Source organism: Protopterus annectens, chromosome 10.part0, assembly GCF_019279795.1.
Source record: "Protopterus annectens isolate FY-2018-M chromosome 10.part0, PAN1.0, whole genome shotgun sequence".
Lineage (NCBI taxonomy): Eukaryota > Metazoa > Chordata > Ceratodontiformes > Protopteridae > Protopterus > Protopterus annectens.
In genome coordinates, this window is record NC_056744.1 from 1,468,458,327 (window position 1) to 1,468,479,993 (window position 21,667).

Consider the following 21,667-nt stretch of genomic DNA (forward strand, 5'->3'; position numbering starts at 1 on the left):
CTTTAACATCAGAGTCTGACTCAAAATCACCTTAAACTTTCTGAAATTAAGCCACCATCAACAACTCACCCAAATGACTAACAAAGTTCATTACTATTAGAAGAATGTTGAGTGTCTATATGCATTGTGTGCAGCAGCTTAACAGACTCACACAACACCTCCCTTTTGTATACTATATAAATTACTCTAATTCTACATACAAACATGCATACACACAGACAGACACACACACGTTTGAAGAGAATGAGAAAGGGAGAGATACATATATTTATACATTTTCTATAATAGATTATGATGCTTCTGTCTTTTTATTAAACACACCTCAATCCACCAAAACAAATGCCGAAATGCAAAATTATGACAAGATAGATTTACTTGTAGTACTTAAACAATAAAGAAAACAGAATTTAGATATTAAATGTCAGCCACCTCTGAAATGTTAAAAGTTATAATGAATAATCATTTCCTATGGGAGCAACCTTACACGTTATTTATTAAACCACTGAACCTCAATGAGTTATAACAAGGAAAAGATGTGCTCAACACTTTTCAAGCCACCATAAACATTTAACAATTTACTACTCAGTTCAGTTTTTCAAACTTTCTAATTAAACTATGTGTAACAATGGCCATAGCTTACTCTAAATAAAAGGCTGCCTTGCACCTGGTACTAAACTGAGAGGTTAAAATTCTTTGATTTCCCATTTTTTTATGAAAGTATATACACATTTTGAAATCATTACCTTTTCTTCTGAGTTTTTAGGTTCAGTGAAGAATAAGGTCAGGAAAGAAGTTATCTGTGATGGAAGGCTCCCTCTGAAACTTTTAGGTTTTTAAAGTGCATACTGGTAGGGATGACAATCTTCAAAATCTATAAACTTAAATGGTCCCAGCTTTACTGCTTTTAGTAATTCTCTCAAAACTGCAGCTATTATGTGTGGACTATACCATGTAAAAAACAAATGTAGGGGCGACAGCATAATGTTAATATACTTTGGCTCATGTCTGAAGGCAGTTTAGTTTCAACACATCCCTATATTCCCACAGACTACATGGCTCATTCCAAGTGAACTATGAAGCACTGTGGCAATCTGACAGAAGGGGAAGGAACAGGGGCTGCTTTAGCATGTGTGTGCAAATTCAGGTTAAAAAGTAAATGCACTCACTCATAGATGTATGCTTAATTAAAATAAAAGCACTGCAGTAAGAAAATGCAGTGTTTACTCGGAGAATCACAGTAAATCGGGACAGTTCACCCATAACTGACCAATTACAGTTATTTTACAGCCTGATCAAAACATCTAAATGATAAAATTTTGTTGCCTATGTCCTACCTGTTTTTGTATACACACAAATACAATTGGTGATTGTGCAGATCATTAGAAGTAGTTGTTGCTTTGTCTATATAAATGCCAGTAAATGCAGAGGAAGCGTAAATAAGAGCACAGTTCATTCATTCTTTAATTCTGTGTTTTATTGTAGAAATGATGAATGATTTCTGTTGAGTGACATGCTTTAATTGTTCAGATTGTCACAGGCAAGCTATCTTTATGTGCCTTTCTTTTTTCATAGTAAATGCAAGCGACAATTTCTGCCGTGAATTCTTACTGACGAAATTAACATTTGCAAACCTGCTCACTGTTATGACAAAGAGTACAAACTCGGTGTAAAATCTGACTTCCTGACAGAGATTAAAAAAATACCTGCTAACAAACCACAGTTACACACTGTACTGTCAACTCTGTAGCCATACAATACAACTCCAAAGTTTGAGCTTTCTGTTTGGTCCCACCTACCTTGATCTTGGCAATGAATGACACGGCCTCAAACCTCTGTGGTGCTCTGTCAATCATTGTATACTTCAGCAGAAAGCTCTGAAATTAAATATGTTTCCAGTAACTGTTTAGGTTAGGGGATGAAAAGTCTGCAATCATATATGGGAGATGGGACCAAGAAGAAAAAAATGTCAAAACAGTACCCGTAAGCAGATGTAACACATGTGGACTATTAGACGGAGTAAAAAAGTACAGTAAAAGGAGTTCAAGAAAAGCAGCTGAGCACTGACTAATCAGAACACAAACATCCCAACTATTTTAGTTACTATTATTGGATCAGCTATGGACACATGTAAAATGCATTAACTTACATAATTTCCTGTAACAAATAAATGACTGTTTGTTTAACAAAAACAGAGGATTATGTCAGCCCCTCCTATGCAACAATATAAAGAAGTTCATTCAACGAACCTAAATTTGTTAATGTACGCAGCCGTACCCCTCAACTGTAACGATTTTCACAAATCTTGCACAGACTAAAATGTGTCATTATTTAATGACTTAAGTCCTAAGTCACTTGCCAGAAAAAAACACAAATTTTATGAATAGCAGAGCAAAAATATGAAGCAAAAATCAGGACACTGAGAAAACCTGGAAGGTTGAGAAGTATGTAAATAAGCACAGTGACTTTCTTTAATGATAAACAATCATGTTATGGTAATATAAATTATCAGTTATAGGTATATTTGCTAATTAGACTCTTTCCATACAAAATAAAGTAACATATATGTAAGGCAGGTGCAGAAGCAGATTCATTGAAAAAGTACACTAGAGCGCCAAACGAGGGATACGCACAACTGTACCACTTTGGCGGGATTTCTTCAAGACTTGCATAAGGAAAATAAAAATTACCTCAGATTCTCTGAGCACTGATGTTTTATTCTCACTTGTGAATTCCTGTAACAAGGTCTTCGGGATCACATCAAATCTGCACTTTTGGCTTAGCCACTACTACCAAGTGCTTCTAGTAACTGGGAAATCAACTCTATTCAAAACTATCACCAACCACAACTTCAGGGAACTACAGTCTGAGATGCAGTTGGAGGAACTATTGAGGATTATAGAAAAGGTCACCTGATTGAAACCTCCAATTGTATCTCCTGATGCATCTTTGACACAAGCAATAAAAAAAGTGCTGGGAAAATGAAACGGAAAGATACTGTTTTGGCAGCACATTAACAGATTTCTATAGAAGAACAGTGCATTTCCTTTTTTAAGCCACAAATGAATAATGGCTTTAAAAAAGGGGGAGGCGCGCGCCCTTGCGCCCAGGCTTAAATCCGCCACTGAGAACTTTGAAATTTAGGATATCAGAACATCTCAGTGAGATAAAACACCACAAAGAAACTAATGCCCTTTATAAGCACACCCTGTCACATAAAAATGCATATTTTAGTTTTACTATTATTGATAAAATTATGAGACCCAGTAATAACAGATTGGGTTGGCATGATTTGTTGAACACTATGGAGAACAAATGGATTGTTAAGTTAGGAGGTCTCTTTAAACCAGGACTTAATGAGCATCTTTAATTGATCACGTCTCTTTCTTTTTGTATTTAAGTATTTCTTTATTTGTTTCTTTTTCACACTGATGAAGGATTTGTATTGATTCAGCCAAAACCGATTTGTCTTTTAAAGAACACTTTTATTAAAGTATTATCTGGTGCCATTGTATGCTGGTCTCTTTATTCTTTTTTGGAATGCCCTTCTTATTTTGAGACCTTGCAGCTGCCATACTCGCAGAGTTTTTGTAGTTTGTGTTCAATGTACAGTAGACCTGTACAATTTACACATATCTGCTTTAGTATTTCTTATTTGCAGCAGCAGAAGAAACTGAAGACAATATAAGAACTTACCAAAGGAGGCAGGCTGGACTGTCCAGGTTTCAGTTTAAGTGTAAAGGATTTCTGACAGAACTGGAGCTGCACTTAGCTTGTACACCACTGCAGTGAACCTTCTTATGTTTTTCATTTTACTGTTACGTCATTCACTAAGCAGTGAATTTTAATACATTAGAGGAAGATTGTCCACCTTGCCTCTTTCTTCATCGTTTGTAAATGATAGGTACCATACACACACTGGGCTACTGCTTCATATACCGTGCCTGGTAGGCTACATATATAACCCCAGTTACCCTCAGTTGTATAATAAATTTGCTCTAGTCAATAATTAACAAACTTTGCTGACCAAAGCTTCCACTTTTAGGTCTGTCTTACAGCAACAACACTACATTGCATTGACCTGTGCATTCCCTATGAATCTGATCTTCTTCTCATGTTTTACATATTTGGCTTATGCTGCACATTTTTGTTTCTCTTTATTTACTTTTTCTGCATTTCTAGGATATTCCATGGAAAGGCAGTGCCAACAATGGCCACCCTCCTCTTCAGCAGCTAGTACATCAACTGTTGGGTCTCCAGAAGTCCCCAGGTCTGCCTCTGTGAAGAGTGCTGCAGATCACCTGTGGAGAGGGACCTGAAGGTCCTGATCTCCATGGCTACTTCTCCAATGGGCAGTGTATGCTGCTCATTTGAGAGTGACACAGAGAGGCTCTCCTGTGTCTTCCGGCATAAGGTACTGCATTCGGTGTGGACTGAGACGGTTCAACAGCACAAGTCCCATACCGGCACTGTGAAGTATATCCCCTTGTGGCTGCTGAAGTCACACAGCTGCCTGGCTCCAACCATTGAACCACCTGTCGTGGAGTCAGCCATTGTGGTGACTAACCCCTGGAAGGTTCTCATTTGGGGTGGTTTAGTAGGTTGCTCTCACCCTGCCTTATCTCCATCATTTATTTATTTATTTATTTAAATTTGTTGACCGGGAGTGTCCGACTGGACGTAGGTCCAGTTTCATTGGAAGCCCGGGGAGAAAAGCTCCACAGCAACATAAACAGACAGTAGTTACATTGGATTCCATAGCGATTAACAATTTAACCTAGCAATTACTTACAACATATTTACAGATGAAGAACATAGTACATCAGTAGACAACTAGAATCTTTATCTGTGAAGTACATAACAGACATTAACAAATGTTACAATGAGAAGTTCCTGCTGTATAATAAGTACTAGGCTTATGAGCATTTGAGCTTACTATAATCAAGGTAGTTAGTGGAGTGGAAAAATAGGTAGTGGTTGGATGGGGTGGATGATATTAGAGTGGGAGTTGCAAGGGCATAGCCAGCATGTTTTTAGGTACGCTTTTAGTAAAGTTTTGAAGTGGGTGCATGATGGTACAGAGATAATTGTGGGTGGGAGTGAGTTCCATAATTTGGCTATGGCGCAAGAGAATAGTGCTTCACCAGCAGAGTTATTGGCTTTAGTGATCTGCAAGTGATTTTTGTTGCTGGATCTTAGTGGTCTGGTGGTGCGATAGGGTTGGAGTAGATTCTGGAGGGATGGGACATTTAGTGGATGGTTTACTAGTTTGTGGGCGAGTGAGAGTTGATACCACTGAAGGAGGTGAGGGAGTTCAAGCCAGCCCAGTTCAGCAAATGAGAGACAGTGGTGACTACGGTAGGATGCCCCTGTGACGAATTTGGCAATTTTGTTGTAGCAGGTCTCTAGCTTGTTTAGATCACATTGCCTTAGGTTGGTATATATTGAAGAGGCATAAAGTAGGGTGGAGATAAGGTGGGAATTTGCTACTGAAATCTTTGCTGCTTTGGTGAGAAATTGCTTATTTCTGTATAACGCTCCTAGTTTTTTGTGGACTTTTTTTATGGTCATGGATATGTGAATGTCAAATTTTAGTTTATTGTCTATTTCCATTCCTAGCAATTTGGTGTGTTCAGTTGAGTATATAGTGATGTTGTCTTTTGCTGTGATGTTAAAGTGAGAGTTGTTTTGAGTATGTTTGGTGGGTTGGAAGATGAGTAGTTTAGTTTTGTTTGGGTTGAGTATTAATTGGGCATTGGATAACCATGTTTCAACAGAGGAAAAGGCTTCCTGTGTGACTTTTTGCAGTTTTCGTAGGGACTGGGCTGAGCAGATGATGGTCGAGTCATCTGCATATTGTATGAGTGTGCCATGTTTGGTGGCAGAGGCTAGATTATTGGTGTAAACACAGAAGAGTAGGGGTCCAAGGATGGATCCTTGGGGAACCCCTATGGAGACAGGTAGTTGGGGAGATATGTCATTCTGCCATACAACGGATTGTTGGCGGTCAGACAGGTAACTCTGAAACCAGTTGGTGACTGACTGTGAGAAGGATAGGTTATTGAGGACAGAGATAAGTTATCTGTGTGGGACCATGTCGAATGCTTTAGATAGGTCTAGGAAAGTAGCAGAGGAGAGATAGCCATTGTTTTTATGCTGAAGGATAGTGTTAGTAAAGGAGAGTAAGGCAGTGGTGGTACTATGGTTTGGTCAGAAACCATGCTGAGTACTGGAAAGGAGGTTGTTAGTAAGGAGGTAGTCTGAGACCTGAGAGTGTATGCATCTCTCTAGTATTTTGGAGAGTGGATAGAGAATAGCTATGGGGTGGTAACTGGTTAGTTCTGCGGAGGGTCCGCCTTTGTGGAGGGGAATTATATGTGATACTTTCCACAGTGTGGGAATGTAACTTTCTGACAGAGATCAGTTAATCAAGATGGATACTGGGTAGGCCAGAGTATCAACGGCGATTTGTAGGTATTCACTTGGGAGGTTGTCTGCTGCTAATTTGGTGGGTTTAAGTTTGGTTAAGAGTTTTTTTATGTTGGAGGTAGGTACAGGAGAAAAAGAGAAGGCAGTGGGGAGATTACTAGTTGAAGGTGTGGGTTGGGGGGAGAGGGGTTGTGTTGTTTAGCTAGTGATAGTATGGTTTGGGTGAAGTGTGTGTTGAATGAGGTAGCAATATTTCTGAGAAGTGAGGGATGTTAGGAGGAGGGGTACTGACTTTACCTGGGTGGAGGATGGAGTTTATGGAGGACCAGAATTATTTGGGGCTGTGTTGTGAGGAGTCTAGGGCAGACTGGTAGTATTGGAATTTGTCCTGTTTTATTAGCTTTTTGTCTCTATTGCGTAGTTCTAGGAATTTCTGTCTAGCTGAGGTGGTTTTGGTTTTGTGCCAGTGCTCCCAGGCTTTATCCCTGTTTTTCATTTCTGACTTAGTGGTTTTCTGTAGCCATGGGGAGGGTTGTGCTTTGGTTCTGGAAAATCTTATGGGGGCATGGTAATTAAGGATGTACAGGAAGGTAGTATTAAAAAAATTCAAATGCGTCATCTAGACTGAGGTACTTTAGAGGATGCCAGTAACATTCTTTGAGGGATGAGATGAATGTGGGATAAAGTTTAGTTTTTTACGTATTTGATGGTAGATGACAGGTTTAGCTTGGTATAGGTATTTTTTGAGTAGGAATGTTGGGGAGTGATCACTGAGGCTTTCTTTTTTTTTTCAAAACAGGTTTATTGTTTTAACATACAAGAGAAATATCATAACAATTTTATACAAGTAATTAAAAATAGATATGATTATAACATTCAACAAAACAACTAAAGTATTTACAAAGACATCCACTACAATCAGATCAATTAATTAAACTAAAATACCATGCTATTGAAATTAGGATTTTTTTAACAAATTTTGTAAATTATCCCATACAATATAATAAGATGTTTTTCTAGTTGTTCTTGACCTAATTGTGTTTATTTCCATATGGCACACTATATTCATAACATTTTTAAATTCATTGAACGAAGGAGGTGTATCTGAAATCCAATTTCTGGTTATTATTTTCCTAGCCACTGCTAGAACAGACCATAACAAGGGAAGCTTAACCTTTTTAAACACTTTGAGGTACAGGTGTGTTGAATAATATAAGAGATTTAGAAATAATGAAATTATCTGTAAAAGAGCCTGCAAAAATTCATTAATTGACTTCCAGTATTCTTTCAATTTTATACAGTCATAAAACATATGAGCCCAGTCAGCATTAATTTCTACATTACATCTCTTACATAGATTATCTTTATTATTTATTTTATTCATCATCAAAGGTGTATAAAAAGATCTATGTAAAAATTTCCATGTATAAAGTCTCCAGACAATGGAAGACGTAGTTCTATAGGCAGATTCCAATATATATTGTTTATCTTGTTGATTTGGTGGGTCCCCATTAATAGAAGTGAAATAATTCCAGTATGTATCTACACTGTAAAAAGTTTCTTGTCTGATAATTTTATGTATGTATGAAAGTTTACCTTTATGAGAAACTTTATGTTGTAAATTTAATATCAAGTAATCAATCAGTGTTGGAATAGATTCTTTAACTGTTATAGACATTAGATCTATTTTATTAATGAGATGTTGTCTAAAGGTCTGAACCTCTAACCAGTAAGTTTCTCTTAGATCAAATTCTTGTTTTAAGAAATCTAGATTTTTAACTTTATTATCAGATATCAACTGATACCAGTACTTTAGATCATTATCTATAGCTAAATGAGTTCCTTCAGAAGTAGATGACAAAAGCATGCCCTGAGTACACATTATAGGGAATATAAAAAAATTCCATTCCCTATACTTAGGGTGCATGAATATAAAGTTACGATAGCTAATAATAATATTTAATGGGTAACAAACCATATGTTTAGGTGTAATAGGTGATGTACAAAATTCCTTTAGTAACCATAACATGGAGTTATTTACAATCATATTTTTATGTGTTAAGGAGATTTTCATGAAGTGCATACTAATTAGCTCCCAATAATCTTTCCATTTTGCGACATATGACTGATCTATTAATGAAGTAATAACTTTTACAATAGAAGAGATAGTATATAAATTAAAGTCTGGAAAAGAAATACCCCCTTGAGACCAGCTATTAGTATGTTTCTTTAATGCAATCCTAGGTCTATTAGGTGCCCATAGGAAATTTAACATTAGTGTATTCAGTTTCTTGATAATTGTTTTTGTAGGTGGAAGTATTATTGATTGTATTAAGTATAAAATCTTGGGGAATATTATCATTTTAATAATTGTAAGTCTCTCCTCCATAGTAAAAAACATATTATTCCAGGTATTAAAAAGATTTTGTATATTAAGAAAACAGGTATTATAATTATTATATATAATAGATTTAATATCTTTAGATAGTATTATACCTAAATAAGTTATCTGACCTGAATTGGGTACATATTTAGTAAAATCACTAATGAGAATATTTTTTCGTGTATATATAGGTAGTATTTTAGTTTTTCTTCATTGAATATTAAACCAGAAATACTTTTAAAATTCATCATTTTATCAAATAGAGACTGCATAGAAGAATTAGATCCTGCTGATGTAATGAGAACATCATCTGCAAAAAGTTGAATTTTGGATGTTGTATTTTCATCTATTTCAAACCCTCTATGTCAGTACTGTTTCTGATCAAATTAGCCCAAGGCTCCATTACTAAAGTGAATAATAGTAGAGAAAGTGGACATCCTTGTTTTGTACCTTTAAAAATGGGTATTTTTTGTGAAACATATGTTCCTACCTTAATATAAGCCAATGTTCCTTTGTATAAATGCTCAATTAGATTTACAAATGCATCTGAGAAGTTTGTGCACTTCAGTAAGGTAAACAGATAGTCCCAACTTACTGAATCAAATGCTGAACTTATATCAAGACTAATAAGTGTTAAATCTTTCTTTTTCCTATTTGCAAAATCAATTAATGTTAAAGTTCTTCTTATATTATCAAAAGTATTTCTATTTACAATGAAGCCTGTCTGATCTATATCTATAATGCCGGGGATGATTGTCTTCAATCTATCAGCAAAAATACTCATAAACATTTTATAATCAACATTAAGTAATGAGATGGGCCGATATGAAGTACATCTAGTTGGATCTTTATTAGGTTTTAAAATTGGCAAAATAAATGTATATTGCCAAGATGGGGGGGTTATTAACTCAGTTTGGGCCAAAATAAAAACCTTATGTATTAAAGAATATGTACTTTTAGAAAGAATTTTATATATCTCTGGTATAATACCATCATTACCCGGTGCTTTGTTTGATTTAAGCTTATTTATTTGTGTAATAACCTCTGTATATAAAATACTTTTGTCCAATAGTTTAATCTGTTGTTTATTAAGCTTTTTATTCATGTTTGTGGTTATAAACTCCTTTATTTTATCTTTAGGTTCCATGTTAATATTATTATGGTTAATTTTGTGAAAGTGATTTCTAAATTCATCTAGTATTTCTGGTATACTAGAAACATTCTTCTTTTTCCTTAGAGAAAAGATTTCTTTGATATGGTTTTATTTATTCAACCTTTTTGTTTTATTTTTAAGTCTATGTAAGTATTTGGGGCTTATTGAATAAGACAAAAACTTGTATTTCTCTAAAGTTATTTTAACTTTATGAGTTAAAATTTCTTTGTATTTCTCATTTAGTTTGTTTATTTCTTCAATAACTTTCTTGTCCATAATATTTTCTTTATTATTATGTTTATAAGAGTCTAATTTACTTTGAATATCTAACAATTCCTTATCCCAAGATTTCCTTTTATTATTATACCATCTGATACTTTGTCCATATAGATATGATTTTAAGGCATCCCAAACATAGACAATGGAGACTTCAGGAGTATTATTTATGTCTAAAAATGTTTTACTTCTGAAAGTATATATTCTTTATAGTCTTTTAGTTGAGTTAAGTATGCTGGTATCCTTTTGATCTGAACATTATGAGTATTTTTTATCATGAATTCAAAAACAATTGAATTATGATCAGATATAGGACATGAAATGATTTTGGAATTAATTAAATCTGTTACCATCTGGTTAGAAATAAAGACCCTATCTATTTTTGAATAAGTTTTGTATCTGTTAGAAAAAAGGTGTATGGTAATGATTTTGAATCTATCTGATTATTAATATCATTCAAATGATAAGAATTAGCAAAATCATTTAAATGTTTTGCATTAGATGTAATTCTTCTTTTCCTATAGTGGTAGTATCACTTTCATGTAGTATACAATTAAAGTCACCAGCTAAAATAATATCTCCTATAGAGAATGATATGATCTTATCAAGATGATGTTTCACTGTATTAATACCAATTCCAGGTATCCAATATACATTAATTAAAGTGTAAGTCTTCCCATTAATTTGTATTGTAACCATACAAAACATTCCTTTGTCATCCTGATAAGACTTAATGGTTTTAGGAATGGGCATACTTTTATTCCATAAAATAGTCACTCCTCTTTTTTTCTGAGTGTGCTCTGAACTAACCAATACTGTATATTTGTTTGTGGCTAGTTTATCAATATCTTTTCAAGAGATGGGTTTCTTGCAGGAAGACTAAGTTGGCCTTATGTAAATTTATGTATCTTATTAGGCTTGCCCTTTTACACGGATTATTCAATCCATTAATGTTTAAAGAAATTCCTTTTAAAGATGTCATTTGGCATTTTTAAAACTTAAGAATCTTATGATCAAAATAACAAATAACAACATAAGTAATGTTACATCTCCTCCTTTAGGTGTACCTTTAAATATAGCTGTATTTATTGAATCTCTTATGGGATTTTGTATAGGATTCAATTTTGTTTGTAGTGACAATGAGTGTACAAAATATATTGTGGATGTCAAAACTATATACATATAACAATGAACAAGTGAAAATAATGTAAGGATTAAACCTTGCATCCAGCCTGGAGTTAAAAACTCCAACTTAGAGTAGTATTTACCACTCAAGTTAACCGCCTACCCTAAGCAGCAGTACCTCAGCTACCACCTTATCAATTTAATACTGGTTATATTTAACTTAAATTAACAGCTTTCAATTCAATTATCTAGCAAGACAAGACTACACATTTGATAAAACAGCATCATATAAACTAAAATAAACTTTTTTTTTTTTTTTTAATACTATTCATACTACTATATACATCTATGTAATATAATACACTTGTATTCAAATAGCATTCAAATAATCTTGATATTAGAAACCAAGAGGAGAGAGAGAAATAAAATACGTGAAAGAGGGAGAGAGAGTGAAAGAAAGAGAGAGAAAAAAAAAAAGAAGGCATATTTACATATTAATTTATTCAAAGTATGTAAAAATAAGTTCTAACATTCATTTAAATCAAAAACTTTGGCTAATATGGTTCAGACATTACATATATTAAGATGCATCTATTTTCTGTCATGTAAATGCAGTCAACAGCTTCCAAAAAAAAAACTTGAATTGCTTGTATATGAGCATTTTACTCATACTCATTATTGTCAATAGAATAAAATATTATATTTATAGAAATTGTTATAAATCATACTGCATAGTTATGCAAATTCTCAGAAACACTTGCATTATTGTAAAAAAAGCCATCTGTATTTTGTATGTCTATACTACTGCTTTAAAATATATCACATGACAATTTCTTCCAGAATAGAGTTAGAAAGTTATTTATGCCTGTCAATCAGATGAATTAAATGAGTTATGGTAATGTATATGTTTGGAACATAAGTTCTTAACACAGATTAGTATGCTGCAGTCAAGTAGATTTTCAAAAACACTTGATTAAATGTTTCATTTTCTATGCCTTCTAAAATAAGACATTTACTTACTACAAGAAACTGCATCATTTAAAATCATTATAACTGACATATTTTATGAATTATAACATAGATATTTAAGTAATTATATAAAATAACTCACATTTAAATGTTAAAGAGTTCATTTTCCTTCACATAGTCGCATTTGCATCAGTTCTACTTCCTGGTAGAGTGTTCTTCCTGAATCTGCGATGTGTCAGTGTGATATCTGGGTCAAAGGTCACATTGACTGCTTTCAGCTTCTCTGTGAGAATTCTGAGAGTTGAAGCTTTTAAAACAACTCGAGGACACTGTTCATGAGGTAGCACACATCCCAGATTGTCTCCCTTAACATTTTGGCGGGAAACTTGTTAAAAACTAGTGACAAACATTCATTTAGCAGTGTAAATGCATCAAAACATGACAAAACCTTCGCAATGTATTTTACAGGTTATTACAGCCTCTATGTAAGTGAAATTAAGCCCAAAGCTATTAATAAGTAATAAAACTCAATATTTTTGTCCCAACTCAATTTTTACGCAAATCTTATTATTTACTGTGTCTATATGATCAAAAGCATTTCTATATATTAATATGAGAAAAAAATAAAGAGAAAGAATAAAGAAAAGAAAAAGAGAGTAGAAAATAAAAGAGTGTAAAGCAGAAATAAAAAAAAATGTAAGCTATAAGAAGTATATACAATGGAATATTACTTACTGTTTATATTAATAGAGTTAAAAATAAAACATATTATTTACTATTATTTAGTTCTAATTATTATTAGTTAAAGCATGACAGATTATTTACAAACAAGCATAAGCAGTATAATCAAGAAAGTATAATTAGGAATAGCATTTGAAGAACATATAAACTTTTTACAAGGAATAAATATGTTATTATTCCATTTATCATATTTTCATTACTCTTCTCTCCCTACCCTCCCCACCCTTTACCCACTACATAATCTAAATAGAATGTCATTGTTTAAACAAAGAAAAGAAGAAAAGGAGAAAAAAAGAGAAGAAAAAAAATGTATCAAATTACTGACCTTACTTCTCTTTTTCAGAAAGAGAAACAAATTGAATAATAGCTTGTTATTAGTTCCTCAGATATTTTGACTGGTTATGAAACAAAACATTTCTTTGCACACAGAGAATAACTTTGATTAAATCTTTTTCAGAATATTTGTGGCTTTCTGGAAATGCAGGAACTATATTTAAAAAGATTAATAATGAAGTAAAATGATGAGAGAAAAAAAGAAAAAAAACATAGAACAAATCATTTGTTTTTTAGTCTCTTCTTCTTCTCTGAAGTCTTCCACGAAGTTTCAGTTGCCAGTCTCTTTAATGAAGGACTAGCCCATTCCATTTCCTCTATTTTATATTTTATCCAAAATCTTATTTTTTTTGATAAACAGTAAAGCAGAGTCTAAGTCATCAAAAATTTTAGGACCATCAGGAAGGACGATTTTTAGCTTGGCAGGAAACAGAAGGTATGTTTTAAACTGTGCTTTTTTAAGCTCCCTTATTAGTGGCAGAAAAACTTTTCTTTTAGCTATTACCAAGGAAGAATAGTCATTGTCAAAACGCACAGTTGTCTCATTAATCTTAACAGGAGCTTTAGCCCAAGCAGATTTAAGAACCATCTCTTTATCAAAAGATGATAGAAATCTAACTATAACTGATCTAGGATAGTTTTTGTTAGAGTTAGTATTAGCTATAGATCTATGTGCTCTTTCGATACCAAAAGAGAATGCTTCTGGTGAGTCTAAAGTTTTAGGGAGCCATGTTGTTATAAAAGAAGTAATATTGTTACCTTCAATATTTTCTGGCAGTCCAAAAATCCTAATGTTATTGCGCCTAGATCTATTTTCCAGGTCATCCAGCTTTGTTTGTAAATGTGTATTTTGTTTCAGCAGAAACTCAATGTTGATTTCCTCTTCTTGGATTCTATTTTCCATGTCATTCACAGCTTCTTCTATGCCTGTCATCTGGATCTTCTGTTGTTGCAGGTCTATATGTAATAAGTCTATTTGTTTTGTAGTTTTTTCTATGAAGGTATCTATTTTAGTATCCATTTTATCCATCTTAGCAGTAAGTTGCTGGATTATAGTTATCAGAGACTGAAGTTCTTTCTTGATGCTGGAGTCTTGAGAATTTGTCTTACTGGAACTCATTTCAGACTGATAAACTGACAGGAAAATTTCCAAAGTGATTTCTGACAGGAACATTGTTAAAATTTCCTTTCTTTTTTAGATATAGTTCAAGAACTATATAAAACAAACATATTTAGAAAGAAAATTACTTCAAAAATTTATTTTTTAAGTAATTAATTCCTGTCAGTGTAATGAAATTGGTGGAGCTGAAGAAATCTGCTGCTATCCTGTGTTCATCCTTGGCCACGCCCCCATCACTGAGGCTTTCTGATAAGCAGCCTGTTATATATGACTGGGGGCTCTTACTGATTAGTATCCAATCCAGAGTAGTGTGCTTTATTTATCCTGGTTGGTGACTGGACTAGTTGGGTGAAGCCATGAAGGTGTACATGATGGGTTGGATTGTTGCCAGAACAGGATTGCCAGTCAATATTGAAATCATCTAAGATGACAGTTTCTTGGGGGAGATGGTGGGTAGACCAGCTGAGGAGGTTTTCTAGTGGAGGGATATTTTCACCAGGTGGGAAGTAGCATCCAATTATGTTGATGGTTTTGTTTTGGTTAATTTTGAGGTTAGTATATATTATTTCTTCATTGCCTATTTGTGGAGCTGATGATTTTAAGATCTGGATGTTTAGACGCTGTTTAAATATTATAGCTACACCACCTCCTTTTTTGTTTAGCCGGTCTACTCTTAGTATGCCGTAACCTGTAGGGAGTATTTTCTCACTGGTAATGTGAGGTTTTAGCCAGGTTTCTGTCAGGATGACTATATCTGGGGAGTACAAGTCTATGGTGGCATGGCATTCATGGACTTTGTTGGATATACTTCTAATACTTACATATCATGGTGTTTCCTTATAGTCACCCTCCTCATTGCTGGCTAGTCTTCCCCATCACCAGTTGTATACCCTCTGTCTACCTGTGTACCTTCACTATGCCTCCCCCCCTTTGTGTCAGAATACCCCCGTTGGTTTTCTTTGTCTGCATGTCACTCCTTGCTACCATCATATACCCTCCTGCCTATGCACAACTACTTTTTCACCCCCCACCATTTTTCACAAAAAATGGAAAATGCTACTTTCATACAAAAAATACCCTTCTCCCACACCCTATGCCACTTTTTCTTTGCCTTAGACCTTCTGTGTATTCTTCCTCTTGTTCAGTCCCCTTTCCAACTGTCCTATCATCCACTTTCCTTCCTTTTAAACAATAAAAGGTTGGTGCTAATATGATGTGTGATCCTCTTTAGATTCCCCGATGTGCAGTGCTGCAAATATGCATCTGGATGCATGTGTAAATGTGCATCAAAGCATTGGGCACATGACTTAAATGCCAGTATCCTGTGGTCATATGACATCTCAGCACAGTTACTCCCTGGGTGGAGAATAGCAATCTTGTGGCTGATTTGTTTTATTATGTAGTATTGTCTCTAGCATGTCCATTTGCTGTTGGTATTTATTCATGCCTAACCCTTTCTAGACAATATTACTGCTGCAAAGATTGTACAAACTTTTGTAGTGTGGATGCACTATGATTCTTTCTGAATCCCCCCTCCAAAAGATCTCTTAGGTAAGTAACTGAAGGCAAAAACTTTATTCTCAGAGTCTAGAACTAATTCTTTACTGGGCAAGATGTAGCACCAAGATCACCAACATTTCTAAAATAGGAGAAACTTAGCACATCATCTTACCCTGAGGATTACTTGTTTTAATATCTGAGATCCCAAAGCTCCAAAGATTTTGCAGTTCATCATGGCACTGAGAAAGGGAAAGGTGCCATACAGAACCCATTACAGACATGTATCTTATTTCATTATTTAGTACCGAACATGTAAGAGTTACAAGAAAATGAGTAGGCAGCATATCCAAGAACAGACATAGGATAGACAGCATGTGCAATTATGATTTGTTGAAAAAAAATTATATAAAACATAGGCACACAAATGTGCCATGTGTTCAATGTGTGAAAGAAGAGGATGCCTTTTTTGTTCTAAGGATTCTGTTAAATAAGTGCTAAAATTAATTACATCATATTTTCATGTATCATAACTGCCATCATCATTTAATCTTTTCTATTAACTCCTTTGCTGTACAGTATACAACTTACAAATCTAGTAGAGGATCTAGTTATCTATATATGTATATTTACATTTTAAAACAGATATCTATTCTTACGCTATTTCAGTATGCATTCATCAGGGTTAAATATATCTGCACTTTGTTTAATACATGTAATTGAACTCTAAAAGAACTGAATAGAATTATTTACAGAAATGCTGCAGTCCATACATTTGTTTCATCACATACCCTGAGAAGTCAAAGGTGATTCCCAAATCTGATATGCATTCATCATCTTCTCCACAGTTCTTCTCAAATAAGATCTGAAACTGTTAAGATACAATGTGTTAAAGTTTAAAGCAGTTAAGTTATTCTTCCTGTTAGCAGTCTACAATTGTCCCCAAAGCAGAAAACTATTTTCAGAATGACACTGAAGTAAGGGACACATAACACATTTTGTACTATTAAACTTTTGTTTGTGGCAACATATGTCTGCCATAAGTGCATCCAGATTGAACATCTTATATTTAACTGCTGTGATATCTGCAGTACATGAAATTTTTAATAAAAAGAGAACAAAATTCAAGCAAGAGGCATTGGTTAATGTCAAGGTCAGTTTGTTTTCAAGTATTGCCATTTAGCACTTTGAGTATTTCATGTCTTGTCACGAAATCTTAAACAGATTTGTGCGCAACCTGGGTGAGGAATCAACTCTCCAGGCACAATTCAAGGAAAATGAACTCCCAGATAACTGTTTTCCATAGGAAATTATGGCTGGTGCAGTTTTTATCTGTGTGTCTGCAGTGATTCCTTTCTTTTAGATTTCTTATTTGTTACAGTTTTTATTTCTGTACATTTAGTTATTCCTTTGCTTTAGGAGATTTATTATGTCTTCATGCTTGTGCGTATTTGGAGCTGGTATAAAAGTGTTAATATTTCATTGGTTTGATTTGCTGATGAGTTGTGTTTTGGTGATCTGGTTCATTGCCAACTTGTAAACCAGCAAATCATAGTGGAAATCTAAAGACAACTAGCATGGATTAAAAAAGATAGGCTTTCAGAATTACTCTGCATAAAAAATATTGCTACTTCTGAGTAAAAGTAATAAAACTTTGCAAACTCACAATGCATTAAGCACATTACATTAATACTAATGCAAACATTAATTATAACCTTCTAGTTCTCAACATAACATACCTATCTCAGATCATTCCCATTATCATTTTTACAGTTGCGCCTTATGAACTTAAGTAGTGAAAATGTACATGTATGTTATTTTTTTACATGTTTTGCCCCCAATGACTGCCAACCATCGGCCCCTTCCCAACCCATCTGCCAGTTTATCTTCCCCATCAATGAAGGACCATCACTTAGGCAGCTATGGGGTGGTTTGACTTTTTTTATAGATCAGCCCCCTAACTCCCAGAATTCGGCATGCAATGAGCACATCAGTAAAGGCTTTGTTAACTTCTTTCATGAATGAAATAGCCCTAAAGGGCTACATGTACCCCCTCAAAGCCAGCACTACTACTAGATTGCTAATCTCCTTAGTGGATTTTCTGTGGTAAAGAGTGATTGGACATGCTCCCCATCCTCTCTTCATGGCAAAAGGTAAGCCAGCAATCCTCATTATTTATAATTTATTTCCATGCTAGTTCCAATCGGTGCCCAAACCACCACTCAGACTTGGTTAATCTAGGTTGTAGTCATGGATGTATCCCTTTATGTCACTGAAGCTGGTAAAACTATATTGCTCAGGGAAAGCATTCTGTACAGCTATCACACTGATGTGTGGAATCACAGGTACAAGAATTATAGACTAAAGAACATTCATTGCAGATGTTATGAAAACACAACAGCTCTGGTTTCTCTAATAAAGCTAAACTGAAGAGATCAAAGCTATTACTGCATATGATCATCAGACTTGTCACCACTACATTAATCCTTGAAACATGAATGGCTATGATTATGAACACAGGTTGGGTTGTACCAAATTGGCTTTCATTATAACAAGTGCCAGAGATGGCCATAAAATGTAAGGCCCAGGGCACATGTAGGGCCATGTACTCATGAAAGAATTAAATTACATTATAAAACAATCTAATGATTAGGACATAATCTAGAAACTAATCAATTAACCACAAACTACCACAAACTAGCTCAATGAACCCCTCATGGTCAAAAGTCTCAAAAACATCCATTTTGTCTACCACAGAGCTTAAAATCTCCTATCCTGCTTCTGGCAGATATACATCACCTATGAATATGGCATTTTTTTCTCTCTACTCTCCTTCTCTACTATCAGCCTAGTCTGTAATCACTCACCTTAGCTGAGACCATTATATATTATCAATCCAAAAGCACTATCCCTCTTTCTTACTCTTTCTTACTCTAAGTTCTGATCCTTACCACTCCCTCATCATGATGTTCTTCCTCCTCTATTACCTTTCATTTTGTATCCTCCTTTAGGCAGATCAATACTCATATTCCATTACTCCCATCAATGTCATCCTTACACAAGCTAAAATTTGGTATCTCAAAACTCCCACAATCTCTTTTCACTGGCTGACAACTCTATCACATCAGAAGCATCCACACTTCCTCCATGTATTAAAACTTGTAGGTTCCTCATTTTCCTTGAAATAATCTTTGCTCTGCACAGCAACACAATTCAGTCACACTCAGTTTGTTTTATTTACTTATCTGCTATAGTCTAGGTCACTCTTATCTTTTGTCTGCTGCATAAATACCTATCCCCTTAATTGTTTATCTGACACTTGCTCCCCTTCCATTTTAGTTTAAAGAAACAGTCACTGATTTTTTTTTCTTTCTCTTTCTTTCTTTCTTTCTTTCTTTCTTTCTTTCTTTCTTTCTTTCTTTCTTTCTTCTTGTTCAGTTTTAAGAGATGTAGGCACTGCAACATAAAAAGAGAAGAAAGCCTGGACAAAAAAGCATGATATAAGTAAAACTGATATGCTTTTTTTCTTACTTTTGCATAGGGGAATGACTTGATTAAGGCCCTTGGCTTGATCTAATAACAAGTTTTATGTGAAAGCAAATAAATAAAAGAAGACTGAATGTAATACAAAGTCTTCCTCTATCAAATAAATGTTCATAGTGCAACATGAGAAGCTTGCAGCTGAAGGCATCTGTGTATCTGGTTCTCATGTTTCTATGGAGATAAGCTGATAAGGATAACAAAAACAGAATACTCTCTTCTTTCAATGACTAAAATATGCTTTCTGAAATCATTTAAGTTGTTTTCTACATCTGAGGAAAGGAATACACATAAGATAAAAACAGAAAGCATGTCGTGTAAACAGAAGTAAAGTCTACACCATTCATTACAGGTCAATTCAAGCCAGTGAGTGCAGCTATCAGTCTGGAATGATTATTCCTACTGGGAGCATTAAACATTATTTGAAGATGTGTGTAGTTTTGTGTATTTGTAGAAGTAAGATGTGACTTAAGTTAAAATGGTTATGACGAGAAACAACTGTATAAAAGTTCAACCCACCAAACATTAGTGTATGCATGTAACACAAAAGCTGAAACTATAGACATTTAAAAAAGCTGTTATAAGCAACAGGTGGAAAAATAAATTCTTATGATAATGACACTGCTTTTCATACTATCTTTAAATCTGAATGGTCTCAGAGGTATGCACAAAACAAGTAGTAGTGAACTATATTAAAATGCAGACTGCAAATAGTTGTGCTACAGGAGACACATTTAGAATGAACTGAGCAGGTGAATTTGATAAAAAAAGGATTTCAAGATAGTTATTCAGTGGACTATCTGGGACAAAACAAAGGGGGGGGTACTCATATTTATTGCTCGAAGAGCTCCAATAGTTATAAAAGAGGAAAGAAAGATAATATTGTAGCTCTGTAGTAATAAGGGGTTACTGGCAAGGGAGGAGGATTATGCTGACATGTATTTATACTGCATGTAAAACTGCAATAATAGAGTTTAAGAAAATTATGGCAGAAAAAAAATGAGTTTTCTGTAGGGAATATTACTTATAGGCAGGGAATGGAATTTGATTTTCAACACTGAGGGTGTATCTGGTTAGCACAAAAAGGAAACTATAACAAAAGAGAGTAGAATTTTCAAGAAATTTATGAAAATATTTGGCATGGAAGATTTCAACTCAGTAGTGGGAGCTCGGAGAGAATTTATATATTATTCCACAAGGTACAAAAATCTAGGATAGGTTACACAGAAATTATATGTTAGAGGAACATGTGCAGATAACTGAAATTGTTGATATGCATCCAATAACTATTTCAGATCACTCTCCAATAATAACTAACATAAAAATGAAGGGCAATGAAATAAAAATGAGACAATTGTGCTTCCCCACCTATCTATTAAACAAACAAGAATTTAATGAGAGGGTAGAAGAAATTATTAGGGTGTTATTAGGGAAGACAGAATTTTATTAAGAAAATATAGCTACAGAGTGGGATAAAATCAAATGGAGTTTAAACATAATCAAATGGAGTTTAAAAATAGGATAGAAATTGAAGAAAAAGAGATATGGTTAAATAGTAACAAGAATTATTTAGAGGGTCTGAGAAATGTAAAGTATTGCAGAATAGGAGGAATCTCTCAGAACAAAAAGAGGTGCAACTGCAAAGTGCTACTGAGAAAATAAGGGACTAACTCAATAATACACATGTTTAGAAATATTGCTGTTAAGCAACTGTTTTTGAAAATAACTCAACAGCACAAAAGCTCAAGCAAAGTAGAAAGAGTTGTTGCCAAGCTTAGGGTGCCTATAACAAGGAAAATAACCACAACTCCTGTAAATGTATATAAGCAATATTTCAGAAATTTTATGAAAATCTATATAAAGCAGAGAAATGTGGAAATCAAGAAAAAGTGCAAATGGAAATGTTTATGGAAGAATTAAATATGTTGATGAGGCTCAATTACTAGCAGTCAAGACAGGAGAAGATGCGATAAAAATGGTGATGTATAACCAACCAATCTACATGAAAGTCCCTAGGAATACATGGTATTCATCTAGAAGTTTGGAAGCTAGATGGGAAGAAAGTGATAAATATCTGGAAGGTTTTGTTTAACAGTGTTTTTAA

At 34.2% G+C, this 21,667-nt stretch overlaps 1 protein-coding gene across 1 annotated transcript in view; it reads right to left on the reverse strand.

Annotated features, from left to right (window-relative positions):
• The window catches only part of LOC122813657 (integrin alpha-X-like), a 3,682,398-nt gene that overhangs the window by 1,093,131 nt on the left and 2,567,600 nt on the right, over positions 1–21,667 (reverse strand). Inside the window, exon 19 of the mRNA XM_044086096.1 lies at positions 16,815–16,894. Coding sequence (XP_043942031.1) covers positions 16,815–16,894 — 80 coding nt within the window. The remainder of the gene's footprint in view (positions 1–16,814; positions 16,895–21,667) is intronic.